This window comes from Pelophylax lessonae (genome assembly GCF_965119305.1).
Source record: "Pelophylax lessonae genome assembly, chromosome: 12".
Taxonomy (NCBI): Eukaryota; Metazoa; Chordata; class Amphibia; order Anura; family Ranidae; genus Pelophylax; species Pelophylax lessonae.
Genome location: NC_138779.1, coordinates 64,323,909 through 64,342,023, shown reverse-complemented (window position 1 = coordinate 64,342,023; position 18,115 = coordinate 64,323,909). Strand labels below are relative to the sequence as shown.

Here is an 18,115-nt window from a genome sequence, read left to right as displayed (position 1 = left end):
GTGAATTTAAATATCCCCTATGATAGCAATCTGTAGTGACAGGTACTCTTTTTTAAAAAAATTGGGGTCTTTTAGACTCTAGAACTCTCCTCTGACCTTAACGCATCTGACCACACCAAAATTGGTGTGATAAAATACTTTCCCAATTTCCCAATGGCCCTGTTTATTTCTGGCGAAAAAGAAGTCATGAAATGCTCGTAGCTTCCGGTATCTTAGGCCATAGAGATGATTGGAGCCATTCTAATCTCCAATTAGCTCTATGGTTAGATAAATGAACCACCGGCTGCACTCTCGGGTTAACAGGTGGGACAGGAGAGCCCGAGAAGAACCACGGAAGGCTGCGGAAGGCGGCAGTGGGGGGGGGGAATTTGGGTTGGCGGCGATGAATTGTCGTGCATATAAATTTGATTGATCCGCAATAGATCTGTAAAGATCTTCCATGAAGAACAGCTCAAAAAAGTTCAGGGGCGTAAAACCAGCTGTCTCCATGTGGATTCCAGGTTGGGCGGTGAATGGGGGAAGTACTGGCGCTGTAGAATCTCGGGGAGACGAACAGACTAGGATGGAGAGGATCGAATTATTTTGCTGATATTTGGTCATTGTTAGGCTTTGTGGCTGGGGCTTGCTTTGTAGACTGGCTTTCCCTATATTAATGATGGAAGTGTCCCTTATGATGTTTGTTTGTTATGTTTTTCAGTGTCCCAAGTCTGGAGGGCAAATGTAGATAGAAAATCTAATAGAGTCCAAGTCCATCACTGCATCTGACATATCAACATCAATCTTTTGAAAGATCTGGGGCTAGTTGTATTCTATGTTTATATAACTGTATCTATATCTCTAGGTCTAATGGAGGCATGTTTATATGATTTTTTAGGTTCTGATAACTTAATTTTATGGTCAGTACACATGGAGGAGTGGTATACGCATTGGCTCAGTGGACATTTCTACATATAAGAGATGTGAGTGGTATATAGTATCCTGTGGGATTTAATCACAAGTATTAGTGCCATATATTTTAGTAAGCACCTGTCCTTCCCGCTGCCTTATGCAGCTCTATATTTTGAACCAGAACCTGCTACAGGACTGGTGTTTCCGCTGGCCTGTGTAATCTACACCTAACTCTAAATATGTGGAGAACGAAAAAGTTTGTTTTGTTTAGTTTTGTTTCGATTCATTATTTGCATGAATTTGTTTAGTTAAATTTGTTTAATCCATTTGATTCTTTTTAAAAGTCGTTTTGTTTATCGTATTTGAATCGATTCAAACTTGAATAGTTTTTGAATTAAAATAGTTTTCAAATTCAAAAAGTTTTCTATTTGTTTTCCAATTTTCAAAGACAATAAAATAGAAAAGAAGATACAGGAATATACTAGAATGAAAAATAGAATAGAATAGAAAAGAATATAAAAAGAGTAAAACAGAACAAAATAGAATAGAAAATACAAGAATAGAATAGAATAAAAAAAGACTAGAATAAAATAGAAAGAATATAACCCTCTTTTGAAATTGGAATAGAAAAGAACAGAATACAAAATAATATAATTAAAAAAAAAAAACAACAGAATAGAATAGAAAGGATATAATAATTTCCCAAATTTTAAATTGAATCAATTAGAATTTGAATAGAATGGAAAAGAATAGATTTGAATATAAAATAACAGAATAGTATAGAAAAGACAACATATTCTTATCTATTCTTTTCTATTTTATTCAAATTGTTTTTTTTTTTAATCTATTATTTTTCTATTTGTTTATTCTATTTTATTCTTTTATTTTCTATTCTATTCTTTTCAAATTTATTATATTCAGAATTCAAATTGTTATATATGGTTAAATTTGTTTTATTCTATTCCATTCTAGTCTGTTTTTTTTCCTCTATTCTATTCTGTTATTTTTCATTCTATTCTAATCTATTTTTCTTCTCTTCTATTCAATTCAAATTGATTCTATTTACATTTTGGGAAATGGTTATATTCTTTCTATTTTATTTTATTCTATTTTATTTTTAAATTATATTCTTTTCTATTCTATTATATCACATGTCCATGCAAAAAACAGTATATTGGCCGCACCATTAGAACTTTCACCGTTCGGGTGAATGAACACATTTCCAACATTTCCCTGGTAAAGACTAACCATAGTGTTCCTAAGCACTACTTAGCTTATCATAATAAAGATCCCAAAGGTACTCTTTTCCAAATTATTGATAAGTTTACAGTCCCATGGGGGGGGGGGGTTCCAGTAAGTGGGTAGTCTCCCGTTTGGAGACTTACTGGATATATGCCTTACAAACTTATATTCCGTATGGTTTGAATGTTGAGTGGGACATCGATGCCTTCATCAACACCTCATGATGGGCATTGATGTCCCCTCCATTCTCTCCCCTTTTTTTGTATATGTTTTTGATCCATATCTCCCTTTTTTTTATTACATTTTGGATTCAAATTTCCTTTATATTTTATTTATTACATTTCATTATACTCTTTATAGAGTTATACTACTTGGGATATGATTCATTTAGTCCCTTTTATTCCTTGTCGATTGCGCTCCATTATCATTTATCAGTGTATCATTGATTAGTAGTTTTAGTGTTTGTTTTTCTTTATGTTCTCGTTCCTCATAACCATTATTACCTTTTAGGATCAATATGCCTATATGTGGGCTATTGGTTGTATTTTATTGTCTAATTGTTTTATGATGTTTATAGTGGAGAGTGCCTAGATAGCTGGGCCTTTTCCTATTTTTATTGTTCATTTTTACTCTGTTTGCACTTACATTCTTCTATAATTGTATATGCAGCAATATATATGGGTACAGTGTGTAGACATTGTCCTCTTTTCTGGTTGTTTTTTTCTGTGGAAGTCCGGCTATTTACTTATCTGACTTCCGCTATCAGATCGAGGCTTGAATTGGGTGCCGATGCCATCTTTGATGACGCGGGAGCGGAAGTTCCGGCTTGCTCTGTTGTCAGAAAGAGGCGTGAATCGGATGCCAGCGCCATCATTTTGGTGATGTGGCGGCTCCCAATTTGAGACTCAAATTGAGTCTTGACCCGCACGCCGGCGCCATATTGGAATGGCGGGGCATGCCATTAATTAGAACTTCAGCAGCTGTTTTTGTTCCATATCCCTATAAATATAAAGTATGTTGATTCAGGCACTTGGCTAATTCCTATGAGGATGTTAATTTTAATGAAACGCGTTAGGAGTATCATCAGTGCCAGACCTTAACTGAATGCTTTTTACCATTGGAAACTCTGTAAGTGTATTTCTTTTATCCTTAAAAAAACAATCCATACGGTATCACACTATGTTGTCCTTGGTTTAACCCTCTATATTCATCCATGATTGGGGATTCCTTGGCATTTCCTTCCGGAGCTGTTTGAGGAATATCCACCCGGATTTAACCTGTGATCCAGGGACGCTGCAGAGGTTCTCATCACTCGGTGCTGTGGACATCTTTACCTTCAGCCTGTATGACCCATTTGCTGTACAGTAATTTGGGTCGATACCATCTGGTGAGCACATTTGAATATCTGTGGTGTGGGACCTGTCATTCCTTCAAGTCACTATTTTTCGTGTGGATTTTATTGGACTTTTTGTCACTTGCACTTTTTTGGACTTTCTTTTCCAATGAGTTTAAAGAGTTTATTATTCACTTCTCTGACTACAAGTTCATTTAATGTGTTTAATCATTTAATTTGTGCACCTATTATTATCTTTGGTTATTTAGCGCTGCACTATATATATTTTTTATTCTATTATAGTCTATACGATTCTTTTTTTTTTCTATTCTTTTCCTTTACTTTCTATTCTAATTTATTCTCTTTGGAAATTGGAAAACAAATTGAAAACTTTTCGATTTTGAAAACTTTTTTAATATGAATTTGAAAACTATTCGTATTCAAAAACTGTTCAAAATTATTTGAATTAGAATTTCGTGTGCCATATTTCCCCATGTTTTTTTCAGATTTGTTTCAATTCTGTACTATTGTAATTGGAAAATTAGAATACATTTGAGTTTCCGAATTTGGAACAAAACCAACTGCACTTGTCTACTTGACTGATTGTGTGTACATTTGTATCTTGTACTCAGTAAGTGGATATGTATTATCTTATCCCCTTATTACCATAAAAGCTTGCCTATTTGATGAATCTGCACTCAATATATATGCATTTTTTTTCTATATAGATGCAACACAAGCTTCTGAGGAAGTGACTATGTCGCGAAACATGTAGAGCTAAAGACTTTGGAAGGTGGAACCCCCACGCCTGGAGGAGTTTAAGAGATTTAATATACTGTGCTAAGTTATTACATGGCTCTTATGTATGTTTATTTTGGGGGGAACACACCTTGTCCAAATCTATAGAGTGCACAAGTAAAAATGATGTATGCTTTATAATGACTATTTTCTAATAAAACCCATATAGCTAAAATGTTCTCCTTCAAAATACTTCCTAAAAAGTATGTAATGCTGATTTTAATATTTAACTATTTATGTTTGAGTCTGGAAGGGTTAGCAACCCTGTAACATTGATTGCTGTCTCTTTCCTTTACTGGGGAGATTTCCCACTCTATTTTTCCTCCAATGAAGATACTACCGTATTTTCCGGTGTATAAGATGACTGGGCGTATAAGACGACCCCCCTATTACATGATCTACCAGTAATACTTAAACTTAGGTTACCTTAGAGATATTATACTCTGCGTATAAGACGACCTCCCATTTCTGGGGGATTTTTTTGAGGTTCAAAAGTAGTCTTATACGCCAGAAAATACAGTAGTTGTGGTGACAACTGTCTAAAACAGAATTTCCGTCACTTTTTGTCTACTGGAATTAAAACCATCCCAATAGAACAAAGGGCAACACAATCCTTACACAGACTTTAACCCTTTCTGTGTCAGAAACCATTATACGTTTTTTGCACATACAGTATCTTACAAAAGTGAGTACACCCCTCACATTTTTGTAAATATTTTATTATATCTTTTAATGTTACAACACTGAAGAAATTACACTTTGCTACAATGTAAAGTAGTGAGTGTACAGCTTGTATACAAGTGTAAATTTGCTGTCCCCTCAAAATAACTCAACAATAATGCCTAAAGCACTGGCAACAAAAGTGAGTACACCCCTAAGTGAAACAGTAAAAATTGGGCCCAAAGTGTCAATATTTTGTGTGGCCACCATTATTTTCCAGTACTGTTTTAACCCTCTTGGGAATGGAGTCACCAGAGCTTCCCAGATTGGCACTGGAGTCCTCTTCCACTCCTACATGATGACATCACAGAGCTGGTGGATGTTAGAGACCTTGCACTCCTCCAGCTTCCATTTGAGGATGCCCCCACAGATGCTCAATAGGGTTTAGGTCTGGAGACATGCTTGGTCAGTCTATCTCCTTTACCCTCAGCTTCTTTAGCAAGGCAGTGGTCATCTTGGAGGTGTGTTTGGGGTCATTATCATGTTGGCATACTGCCCTGTGGCTTATTTTCTGAAGGGAGGGGATCATGCTCTGCTTCAGTATGTCACAGTACATGTTGGCATTCATGGTTCCCTCAATGTACTGTAGCTCCCCAGTGCCGGCAACACTCGTGCAGCCCCAGACCATGACACTCTGACCACTATGCTTGACTATAAGAATAATACACACGTCTTTGTACTCCTCACCTGGATGCCGCCACACATGCTTGACACTATCCGAACCAAGGGTTTATCTTGGTCTCATCAGACCACAGCACATGGTTCCAGTAATCAATCTTCAGCAAACTGTTTGTGGGCTTCTTTGTGCATCATCTTTAGTAGAGGCTTTCTCCTGGGATGACAGCCATGCAGACTTATTTGATGCAGTGTGCGGCTTATGGTCTGAGCACTGACAAGCTGATCCCCCACCCCTTCAACCTCTGCAGAAATTCTGGCAGCACTTATATGTCTATTTCCCAAATACAGCCTCTGGATATGACGCTGAGCATGTGCACTCAACTTCTTTGGTTGACCATGGTGAGGCCTGTTCTGAGTGGAACCTGTCCAGTTAAACTGCTGTATGGTAATGGCCACCATGCTGCAGGTCTCTTGGACCTCAATTGCCTCCTCTGAACTAACCCTAACCAGATAAAGTACTGCCCATTTTACTAGCCCTCTCTGCTAATCTTCCACAGTCCTCCCAGACTGACTCTACAGCCACCCCAGACTGCCACTCCTCAGTCCTCTTAGACTGCCTCTCAGTCCTCCCTGACTGTCTCACTCATCAGCCACCCAGCTGTCTTCTCCCTGGAGATCTCCTGGATGTGCTCACTGACTCCTGCTGTCCTCACATCTGCTCCCATGCAACAGGACAGGACTCCTCTGTGTGTTTTGAGAGGATCTCTTCTGTAACCAAGCCCCAGGCCCAAGGTTAACCCCCAGACTAGGGGGTTATCCTCAAGGACCTCTGACAGCCTTCTCAGCACTTCATCTCCAGCTTCCACTCGAACGTCACTGCCCCAGCTGGCCTTGCCCAAAGTTGTTTAAGGAGTCCCTCCCACTGCCAGCCCATTGACCAGTGATTGGTGGGGCCCTCATCAATACTCCAGCCAGCTCCTCCTAACCTCCCTCTCATTCTTCTGGATACATTTTTCTGGATAGTTTCTGCAAAGTTCCAGCAAGTAGGGGAAGGTTTTAGAGATGCTGCCTGATGAGTCATTCCACCCTCCCTGGATCACTCACCCTCACCCAGATTCAAAACACACAGTCTTGGCTGCCAGCCGAGCCTAACAATTGACCTACACTATCAAAAACCTATTTACACTAGCACACTAAGCTAGACGGTGCAACATACATGGTAAACCAGGCACATATCAGGAATATGAAAAAGATTCCCTGATACTTTTTCTTGGATGTATATTTTGGACTCACAGGTGATAATCCTGTCATTACACTTTGGACTTTCTCTGAAATCATTTTTAGAGGTGTTCACAAATCCTGAATTTCTGCATATGCACATTGTTTGTTATTGACTTCTTATGTTTTAACAATTGTGTAGTGATTCCTCATATGAATGCACACTGCTGCACTATTTCCATATACACAATTTTGATCAGTTAATGTCAATTGAGATGCTGGCAGCTGTTTACACCCTCATATGGCAATTTTATTTTTTTAGTAGTGTGTAGAACTTAGTGCTACCATGGCAAAGTATTCAGAGGGGAAATCAACTAAAGACATGATATATATACACTCTGGATTACATGCATTCCTAAGTAGAGGACTAAACTCTGATTCTAGAAAGAGGATATCAGGAGAAATTTCAATATGGTATCACCATCAGGATAAAAATAACTAAAGTGAGTGGGGCAAAATGGTCTTTCAGCATAGATTTGTGGACATTAATAGGTTGATTGAGCATTACAGCATAGCCATATGAGCTTTTTTTTTTCTATTAATTCAGCTTAGCCTAAAGTAGAGCCAATGAGCAATATTAAAAAATATGTTTTATTTTTTATTCCTGTATGAATGAAATGTTTTCTCATAAAAACTATGCAAATTGAGGACCTAGTGCTGCTTTTCTCTGACCAATAAAAGAAAAAACAGTGTTGAATTATGTAATGCATGCTGTTACGGAAGAAAAAATAAAATTCATTGATATTGGATGTGACAAATGCCGAAAAATAAGCTCACCACATGCAGAGTTTAGCGGATCGGAAGCTTACCTCGCGTCCTGGCCCACCACCTCTGGTCACATCATCCAGTGACTTTGCACTGATATCTGTGGATTCAAACTGAGCAGGAATGCTAAGACTGAGCTTCAGTAATCTAAAGGATGACTGACAGCAGAGTTTAAACCTATACACATACAAGATATGCAATGAAAAATTATCAAAAATGTATCTTTTAAAAAAGCCAGTAAAGCTTGCCTTAGACTATTATAGAATGAATGGTTTATTGGGGTTGTTTTAAATTGGTTTTAAATGATTTTGTACAATAATATCTTTTATTGTACTTGCAATACTGCTAGCAATGAAAATACAATGCTATGTAAAGCACTATTTGTGGTAAATTAAATGAGCAATTTTCCTTGTCTGTATGATTGTTAAACTATGTGAGGGAGCTTTATCAAAATGTTCACATTTTTTCTTTAAAGATTTTAGCAATTGTACATGTATCTGCTCATAGAGTTGGCAGTATCAGCACAATTTATACATGCGGCTTTAATTTGTGCTGTGATTTAATACCTGTGTTGTTTTGTACATCCAGCATAAGCCTCAAATGGATTTTTGCCAATCTGAATGAAAGCATACAGCATGGGCTTTTATTTTAAAACAAATGAACAATATGCAAGGTAGTATGTCTTACCTGTAATTTAGATGCTGGAGAAAAAAGATTTTGTGAAATGGCTTGAATATGTGAACCATATTAGCATTTTTTTTTCACTAAAGAACCAATTTTTGTTTAAATATTTTTGTATGGAGTTATAGATGTATTTTTAAACACTTCGGCACCAGAGCACTTTTTTTCATTTTTTTGTTCACATGTAAAAACCTGCTCTTACGGCCATAAAGTTATCAAAACCCTCAGAACGTTATATATTTTCTGAAAGCAGAGGTCTTGCAGAATAATAAAATAATATGTGCATTTTTATGTTGCACAATGTTTTTATATTTTATTTAACTGTTCATCAAACTCATATTTTCAGGAAAAAATATAATAAAATGCATTTTAGTACATACAAACAAAATATAATAACCAATGTTTCAATGAAATATACTGATACCCCATTAGTTATCATCTAGTAAGTAGCTACCAAACATACAACAAAAAAAAAAAAAACATCTGGAGTGAGTCTTGGGAGGGAGTGGAAGACCTGCTTAGTGCCAAATCCAATTGTAGAGGATGTGCATTCAAAGACCACACAACAAGAAAAAAAACACCCCACTAGGATAGAGCACCTCAGAAGCTACTAATTACAGTCAATAATAATTTTTTGGACATCAAAAACATAGGAAAATAACATCACAGTGTGTGATGGCTAACACCAAACAGGGGGATTCCCCCAACCCTACCCACCCTAACGCTATCATCCCCCCACTCAACCCAGATCCCCCCCAAGAGCCCTACCCAAATGCAGTGTCCTGGAGTATGCCCTGTCATGTAAAAAACCCTCATAACCCTCATAACCCCCAATCCCCTGCTCCACTGATAGAAAAAGGAACCTCCAATACCCCACTATATAGGCGAGAATTAGTGGTATCTAAATAGTCCCAGACCCGAATGAAAAAGGGGGGGACAGCCTGTAAGAACTCCTATGCATGCATAGAAATGGGTGCTATTGGACAAAGGTGCCATATACAGTACCTCAATTTGATAGCTGGGTGCCACTTTCTGCAAGTTGGTGGATGTCTATTGCCCTTGTGCCACCTCCAAGCTGGATAAACAAAGAGGATAGGGTGTGCTTGCAATTAGTGACTAAGTTCATATCTGTTGGGAGCATACATATATGCTGCTGCTATTCTCTCCTAATTCCAGATCCCTGATTCCTCTCTGCTAAATCCAACCTGGGGAGGTAGTTCACCTCTATGTCAACAGGCAATTGTATCTGCAGATAGGGACTGAGTATGCTGAGGAGTAATTGCTTGACAGGCACTTAGCAGCTCAAGTGTATGCACAGAGTCATTCCACCCCCAAAAAACAACAATATCTCTCCTGCGCTCAAGTGGTATGCGGGAAGGTGAATCTTCTAGGCGGTTTTATGACACAAAAGAAGTGGTCTTGCTGCCCCCCTCAGGACCAAGGGTATCCAAAAGGCACTAACAACAAGAGAAGGGCGCACCGACCTTGTGCATTACCACTTAAAAGTTTATTAAAATCAAAGAAGGGTAGCGTACAATATACTCACAAACATAGCATATGCATGATCAGGGGGCTTGCATTCCATGGCCTCAAAGGTTACTTCCGGGTGTACATAGATGTCACTTCCGGTTCAGGAGCACAGGAGCCTGGGGTTCAAGGTTCCAGGCACAGGAGCCTGGGGGTGGAACCGGAAGTGACATCTATGTACACCCGGAAGTAACCTTTGAGGCAATGGAACACAAGCCCCGCCCACCCAGAAGTGTGTGTGTCCCAGGCCAACAATAAACGGCTTGGAATGCTGGTAACAACACTGGACCCTCCTGAATCCGCTCCTTGATTCGCAAGTACCCACCGATGTCAGGGAAATCCTCACCCAGCAGCATCCAAGGCTCCCTTGTGAGTACCTTTTCCTATGGGATTCTGTGGTGCACTGATGCACCGTGCACACATTTGGATGTGAGCATGCAGCATTCATACTGCAAAGCTCAGCACAGGTTCATGATCACTATTTTTCCGCTGTTTAGCTTTCTGGGGTAATGAGTTTGTAACACCATCTACTGATTACTGATGTCTGATCATGCATGTGTTTTACCCTTGTTTTAAATATCATTTTTTAGCAGAATTGTCTGTTACCAATCATGGTATTCATATGATCATATACTGATCTATTGACCTCCACTGATCATTGATTCCTAATGATACTTTTGAGTATAATGCTTCAGTATTAACTATCATCTGTCATCATCTATGTATTTGTTTATTATCTATGTATACATATATTTCTTTCTCCTGTATCACAAGCATCCATACAAAACTTTTTGGGCCATTACCACCATCATGCTATCCATGGTTGTTTTGCACTCAGTGCTACTGCGATATTATGAACATCATTTATTGCATGCACCTGACCATTGGTACACGCACCCCAGTTTGTTTTCTCCTACACCTGTCCCTGACCTTTTGACCCTCCCAGGGTGGTGGCCACTGGCTATATAACTTCCTAGGAGTGCATGGTGGGTCAGTGGCGATTTTGGCTCTGAGGAAGAGGGTCCTCCCTCGAAACGCGTAAGCCACATCAGGTTTTTAGGACGCCATCACGCTATCCAGCAGTAGAGAAGTGTCCTGGAAGCGAACGGTGCCCATTTCCTATATGCTTGTTCATATGCTACGTTTGTGAGTATATTGTACGCTACCCTTCTTTGATTTTAATAAACTTTTAAGTGATAATGCACAAGGTCGGTGCACCCTTCTCTTGTTGTTTTCTTGTCATTCCACCCCCAACCAGTCTTATATGGCTCCTCTCTCTGTTGGTGGTCCACACTGTCAGAATCCATACAAGCCAGTTGTTACTGTTGTGTGTTGCCGCAATCCTGCTTGTATCAGGTAATGGAGTTTGGCCCTGCTCTGTTTGTAAGGCCATAGCTGTCAGCAGCCCATCAGCTGTGGTTAGCTGTTGTTAGAGGTGGTATACTGCCGTGGTCCCACTTGTTTCGTATACCAGTATATTCCACCTGTGTGTGTGGCAGGGGAAAGGGGGTTCAAACTGTGAAGGAGAGGAAAAAGTAACTGCAACTGCTTATATGTTCTGCCACTCCCACCAACAGGGGCTTCTTCAGGATGCCTGGTCTAATGATGCATTGACCATACGAAACATGTTGAGGCATACTGACATGACGGATATGTCAGTTCCTGTCTTTGGTTAATAGCACAGCTGCATATTGGAATGCACCCTGGCTTCAATTCACGGAGCGGCATGACAGCTACAGACTTGGTTTGTTGGATAGACTTAGTGGCAGTAGGAGGGCACTCTTACATATTGAGTGAAAGAAGAGTGCATAATAGCACACAAGAACACTGGAGGATTGGAGGATTATGTATATAATTGGTAATCATGATGGATACAGCATCCCTGGTGGCGTGGATAATTACACTTATTAAGATGGTGTCAAGCATGTGTGGCAGCAACCAGGTGAGGAGTACAAAGACAAGTGTGTCTTGTCTACAGTCAAGCATGGTGGTGGGAGTGTAATGGTCTGAGGCTGCATGAGTTTTGCCGACACTGGGGAGCAACAGTTCAATGAGGGAACCATGAATGCCAACATGTACTGTGACAGACTGAATCAGAGCATGATCCCCTCCCTTCGGAGACTGGGGCGCAGGGCAATATTCCAGCATGATAACGATCCTAAACACACCACCAAGATGACCACTGCCTTGCTAAAGAAGCCGAGGGTAAAGGTGATGGACTGGCCAAGCATGTCTCCAGACCTAAACCCTATTGAGCATCTGTGAGGCATCCTCAAACGGAAGGTGGAGGAGCGCAAGGTCTCTAACATCCACCAAGTCTGTCATGTAGGAGTGGAAGAGGACTCCAGTGTGAAGCTCTGGGGAACTCCATCCCCAAGTGGGTTATGGCAGTGCTGGAAAATAATGGTGGCCACACAAAATATTGACACTTTGGGCCCAATTTGGACATTTTCACTTGGGGGTGTACTCACTTTTGTTGCCAGCGGTTTAGACAATAATGGCTGTGTGTTGAGTTATTTTGAGGGGACAGCAAATTTACACTGTTATACAAGCTGTACACTCACTACATTGCATTGTAGCAAAGTGGCATTTCTTCAATGTTGTCACATGAAAAGATAAATTTAAATATTTACAAAAATGTGAGGGGTGTACTCACTTTTATGAGATACTGTATATACCCCCAAATAAATGGAAACCTCAAAATACTCCCCACAAGAAACAAAAGCCCAGAAAGGGATGTCTTGTAGAAAAAAAAGTTGGAAGAAAATGGAAGGGACAGCAGCTAAAACTGACTGCTGGCCTCAAATTTACCACAATATAAATTTCAAAATAAAAAAAGCCCTCAATAAGAGCAAGAAAAGGCAACAAATGGGTTGATTTCCCAAAGAACTATCAATCAGAATTAGAGCACAGGTTTCTAATTCACCCTAATCTCTTTCTATCAGTTTGTCAGTGTTCTCTATTCTTTCCCTATAGCAGCTTATGTGTATTTATAGAAAGTTTGCTTAGCAGTTCCCCCAGTGAAAATGCATGGGCATCTGTTCTATACAAATGGGACACAAGCTGAATGTTATTAGGATATTTTCTGAGCTGTTCAAATGTTTTTAATTGATTTAAAATATAAAATACTACATTTGGACACTCAATGGTGCTAAGTATCATAGGGATGTCTGTATTTGGGCACTTTATTATAGTATTATTATAGAAAATCCCTATGATATCTAGCAATAGCTAGTGGTCAAATGTGGAATTTTACATTTTAAATGAATCAAAACATTTAAACAGCACAGAAAAATAGCCTAATAGCATTCTTTTGCCCACCTTGCAAAGAATGAATGTACATGCTATTTTTTTTATTGCACCCAAATGTCTGTCCTGTGTCCTGTGCCCCCCCCCCCCCCATTTTGCTGTAAAATACATTTGTGAGTTGACTATGATTCATTTAAGAGGAAGCAAAATCGACAATAACATATTTAATCTACAGTCTAGAAAAAAAAAAACCTCAAGGAGAAAATTACATCAGACAGTTCTTATCATGTTACCAAAACTTCATAAATCATATTTACAGTTTCATACATATTTATTTAATTTACAGTTGTGACATACTATATATAATACTGGCAAAATTCATAAATGTATTTTCTCTATGGTCCTCAGGGGGGGAATCTATGTTTAGCAAGGGACAGTCCATGCTTTAAAAGCTCAGTGAATGGCACATTCACTTAACGTGTAACTACAGTATGAAGCACAAATCAGTACAAGACTGGCAGTGTGGAGGGGGTAGGGGTGAATGCAGGGGAGCTTCGGTAAAAGTGTAACTGCACCAAAGGCTTCCTGAGAAAAAAATGTCTTTACTAGGAATCTTTTTTTTTTTTTCTTTTAGAAAGGGTATCTACATAAAAGTATTTAATAGAGTTATGGGCATTGTAAGCCATTGCAGGTGATGCCTGTAGCTTTATGTGAATAAAAGGCAAGACTATCACTATAGCAAGGCATACTGGTTAAGATTCATCTTTTCTTATGCTTGTTCGTTAGCTAGTCATTTATGATCTCTGGTCACAAAAAGGTGAAAGCAGCTAAGTATTCATTAAGAAATTATTAAATTTATTATTTTAAAGGCAACTAGTGTAAGTACCTGAATTTGAGTTGATATTGGCATCTTACCATCCACCCATAAAGCAGCATTCACTGGGATAAAGAGAGATGGGATTAGGAGCCAAACAAGTGCGCTTAAAGTAGACCTTCACCCCTAAAGACAAAGTCTCCTTCCTCTACCATTATTGTATCAAAAATAGGGAAGGGGAATAAGAGAGACCTCAGACTCCCCAATTAAAGAGGTACTCAATGGGACAGGGAAGTGGGAAATGGAGAATTGGTTCTGGATTTAGGATAATAAGGAATATTGGTTACAAATCAACATCAAATATAAATAAAATAGTTTTTATTCCATAAAAAAGTTAATCACATAATCATAACATTACGCACTGGACAAACAAATAAAGTCAATATACAGACAGGTTAACTGAAATGCATTTGACATAGTTGAAACTGTGGAGTGTGGTTGGCATATTTCCACAGTGGATTCTCTACATGTTTCGCGGACTATGCCGCTTCTTCAGGAGAAACAATGAAGGATAAAAACCGATTCTATAAAAATAGAACAAGCATTAAATGAGTCATAATAAAGACAGCAAAAATTATGATTATTGAGACAATGGGTGTGTAGATACCCATGATACAGTGGGGAGTGTAAACTTTACCTGCAGTCACCATGGGGCGGGAATGATCAATGGGGGCGACAGGATCACAAACAATGTCTCACCGGCGGACATGGGAGACTTTAACATGTGTATGAAAAATATACAAAAAATGGATAAGTATAATGAAACTCTGAGTGGGGGGGACCAGGGAAGGAGACATTGTACAAGGGAGAGGGAAGGGAAGGGAAGGGAGGGGGGAGGGGAAGGGTAGGAGAGAACAAACAGGAGGTAAAAGGGAAGAAACCAACAAACAGGATGAGAGAGATAGGGAGGAAAGTACATAAACCACTCATGTTAAAAAGAGATAATCACCTTTCAGAAACATTCATGTAGATAAACCATGCGGAGAGAGTGTGAGGATGCAGCATCAAAAGGTATCATAAGAATTGGTTACAAATTCCACTGGTGGTCTAGTCAGGAGAGTAACCGAGGGGAAGGAAGAGAAGGGGGGACACCCCTTAGAAAAAGCCAGGGACAAACCTCTCCTGACTAGACCACCAGTGGAATTTGTAACCAATTCTTATGATACCTTTTGATGCTGCATCCTCACACTCTCTCCGCATGGTTTATCTACATGAATGTTTCTGAAAGGTGATTATCTCTTTTTAACATGAGTGGTTTATGTACTTTCCTCCCTATCTCTCTCACCCTCTGTTTGTTGGTTTCTTCCCTTTTACCTCCTGTTTGTTCTCTCCTTCCCTTCCCCTCCCCCTCCCTTCCCTTCCCTCTCCCTTGTACATTGTCTCCTTCCCTGGTCCCCCCCCCCCACTCAGAGTTTCATTATACTTATCCATTTTTTGTATATTTTTCATACACATGTTAAGGTCTCCCATGTCCGCCGGTGAGACATTGTTTGTGATCCTGCCGCCCCCATTGATCATTCCCGCCCATGGTGACTGCAGGTAAAGTCTACACTCCCCACTGTATCATGGGTATCTACACACCCATTGTCTCAATAATCATAATTTTTGCTGTCTTTATTATGACTCATTTAATGCTTGTTCTATTTTTATAGAATCGGTTTTTATCCTTCATTGTTTCTCCTGAAGAAGCGGCATAGCCCGCGAAACATGTAGAGAATCCACTGTGGAAATATGCCAACCACACTCCACAGTTTCAACTATGTCAAATGCATTTCAGTTAACCTGTCTGTATATTGACTTTATTTGTTTGTCCTGTGCATAATGTTATGATTATGTGATTAAATTTTTATGGAATAAAAACGATTTTATTTATATTTGATGTTGATTTGTAACCAATATACCTTGGTATCCTAAATCCAGAACCAATTCTCCATTTCCCACTCCCCTGTCCCATTGAGTACCTCTTTAATTGGGGAGTCTGAGGTCTCTCTTATTCCCCTTCCCTATTTTTGATATAGTCTAGCATCTGGAAGTTGATACCACTATGGTTTTATTAATTATAGGCTTACTTTGAATCTCTACCATTATTGGATATTTTTGGATATTTTATTGAAGTACTTTTCTTATTTTTTAGTGCTGTAGGGCAACATTTCCTCCTTTCTTGCCTATGCACAGAAGAAACCTTCAGAACATCTGTGCATGCGTAGGCTTCCATGTGCACTTGCACAAGAATGGGAAGTCAAAGAGGTTTGGCACCTCTTTCTGTGCAGTCACAACTCGGCACATGTGCAGATGAACTGCAGCATTCTGCCAGGCCCCAAAGGGTAGGCAGAGACCTTAGGTGCCGTTGGGCATGTGCTGGTCAATCAAAAATGGCAGCATTGGTGGAGGGGGCAGAGCCATGATCAAAGGGCCTGAAGTTCTTCTTTAATTGTTATTGTTCTTGTAAGAAATATGTTGATAGAAGAAGAGAGCAGAGGATGAACTCATCAGTTAGTGGATGCTCTTTCAGTATCCAGTCAGCATGTTGACTGGATAGAGCATTTAACTGTATATTTAACTGCTTGCCTTGAATTTAGCTTTAATGTAAAACAAATGATAAATCCATAATGAAGCAAGAGACTCCTTTATAATATCCCCAACAGATGGGTAGACCAAGGAAATGCAGAGGCTGAGCTGCCAGATGCTGTTAATTCATTTAATCTGCCAGTATCTTGGCAAAACTGAAATAAGACTTTCTGGTGCTTTAACCCGTTAACATTGTATCCACTTCTTTAAATGAATCTTTATTCATCCACAATTTTTCAAACATGCATTACATTAGGAACCGCTTGTAACTTAACAGCTTCACAATATAATACACTGAAGGTACAATAGACTCTAGATGAAAAAGTATAAGGATTTGAAAGGCATCAGATTAATTCTACAGAAGAAAATGTTCTATTAAACAAGACACACATTTAATTATGAAATACGCTTGTGAATTATGCTTTAAGAACTTTGGCAAGTGTCAGCACTACATGTTCCTTTTCCCTTGACATGCACAATGCAGAAAGTTATACCTGTTCAAACTGAATTTCAATGTCTCTTACCTGTCAATGCTGATGGCACACAGATTAAGGATACTTGCTGTACACATCATAACATCAAGGGTGACAAAGATATCACAGTGGATCCGACTAAACCTCCACTCGCCAACCACCTAGGAAGTAGAAAGAGTCGGCAGAACAGAAAATCAATAGTGTAGATGTGTATCTCATGAAAAAGAATTAACTTGCCAAGAGGCTGAAAACGCAGAAAACCTGTAAGAGGTTTATACGGTATATTTATACCAGATGTGTGTGAAGATAGCAAGAGATACCGCACTATAAATGGATCTTTTTATGTGAGATAAAAAATGACTTGTCATGGACATTTGGGTGACAGTAAAGTTAAGTATTAAGATAAAATGAACAAAGGCACATTACATTTAATGGGACCTGGAAGATGTCAGGCTTTTCTTTTCTAACTTAAAATAAAATCTTTAAAAAAAAAAAAGCCATGAATAATTTGATTATTGCAGAATCACAATTTCTTCAGATAAAGTAATGTTGTAAAAGTAAAGTCAAAGCATTTAGGAACTGTATTTACTTGCATAATTTGTCTAAAACAACAACCGGGAGGAATTTCTACCGTTAAGGTTTGTCTGAGCAAATAAAATAAAATAATAATACATGCGCATTTCCCCATGGTTTTTCTTTCTTTTTAAACGCTACAAACACAAAACAAAGTGTTGATTCCACAAGAATATAGTGAGCTCCTTGTGATGGTGTCAGTCTCACTGTCCTATTGCTGTCACCAAGATGTGATGTTTTTCATTCTCAACCTCCCCGGGCAGAGATTCTCTAACTTGCAAGATGGCATTCTAAGCACCAACAAACTAAGACTGATTAATGGGGTTGGGTAATTCTACAGTTAACCCTTTGCACACACACAGTAGTCACCACCATGTGTTTTAACAGAAACTCACACTGTTTACAGCATCCACTATAGCAATTCTGAACATTAAAAAATGTCTGTGACATTTGCTGCCATCCTTAGACAAGACCGTACAGAGTTTAAAATATTGTAACTCTTTTCAAAGTGCAAGGATTCTTTTATTT

The 18,115-nt window shown here is 38.9% G+C and overlaps 1 protein-coding gene across 3 annotated transcripts in view; it reads right to left on the bottom strand.

Moving 5' to 3' along the window:
• DRD2 (dopamine receptor D2) overlaps nt 1-18,115 on the bottom strand; it is a 577,257-nt gene that overhangs the window by 137,904 nt on the left and 421,238 nt on the right. For all 3 annotated transcript variants that reach the window (XM_082274197.1, XM_082274196.1, XM_082274198.1), the window contains exon 3: nt 17,066-17,175. In XM_082274197.1, coding sequence (XP_082130323.1) covers nt 17,066-17,175 — 110 coding nt within the window. The remainder of the gene's footprint in view (nt 1-17,065; nt 17,176-18,115) is intronic.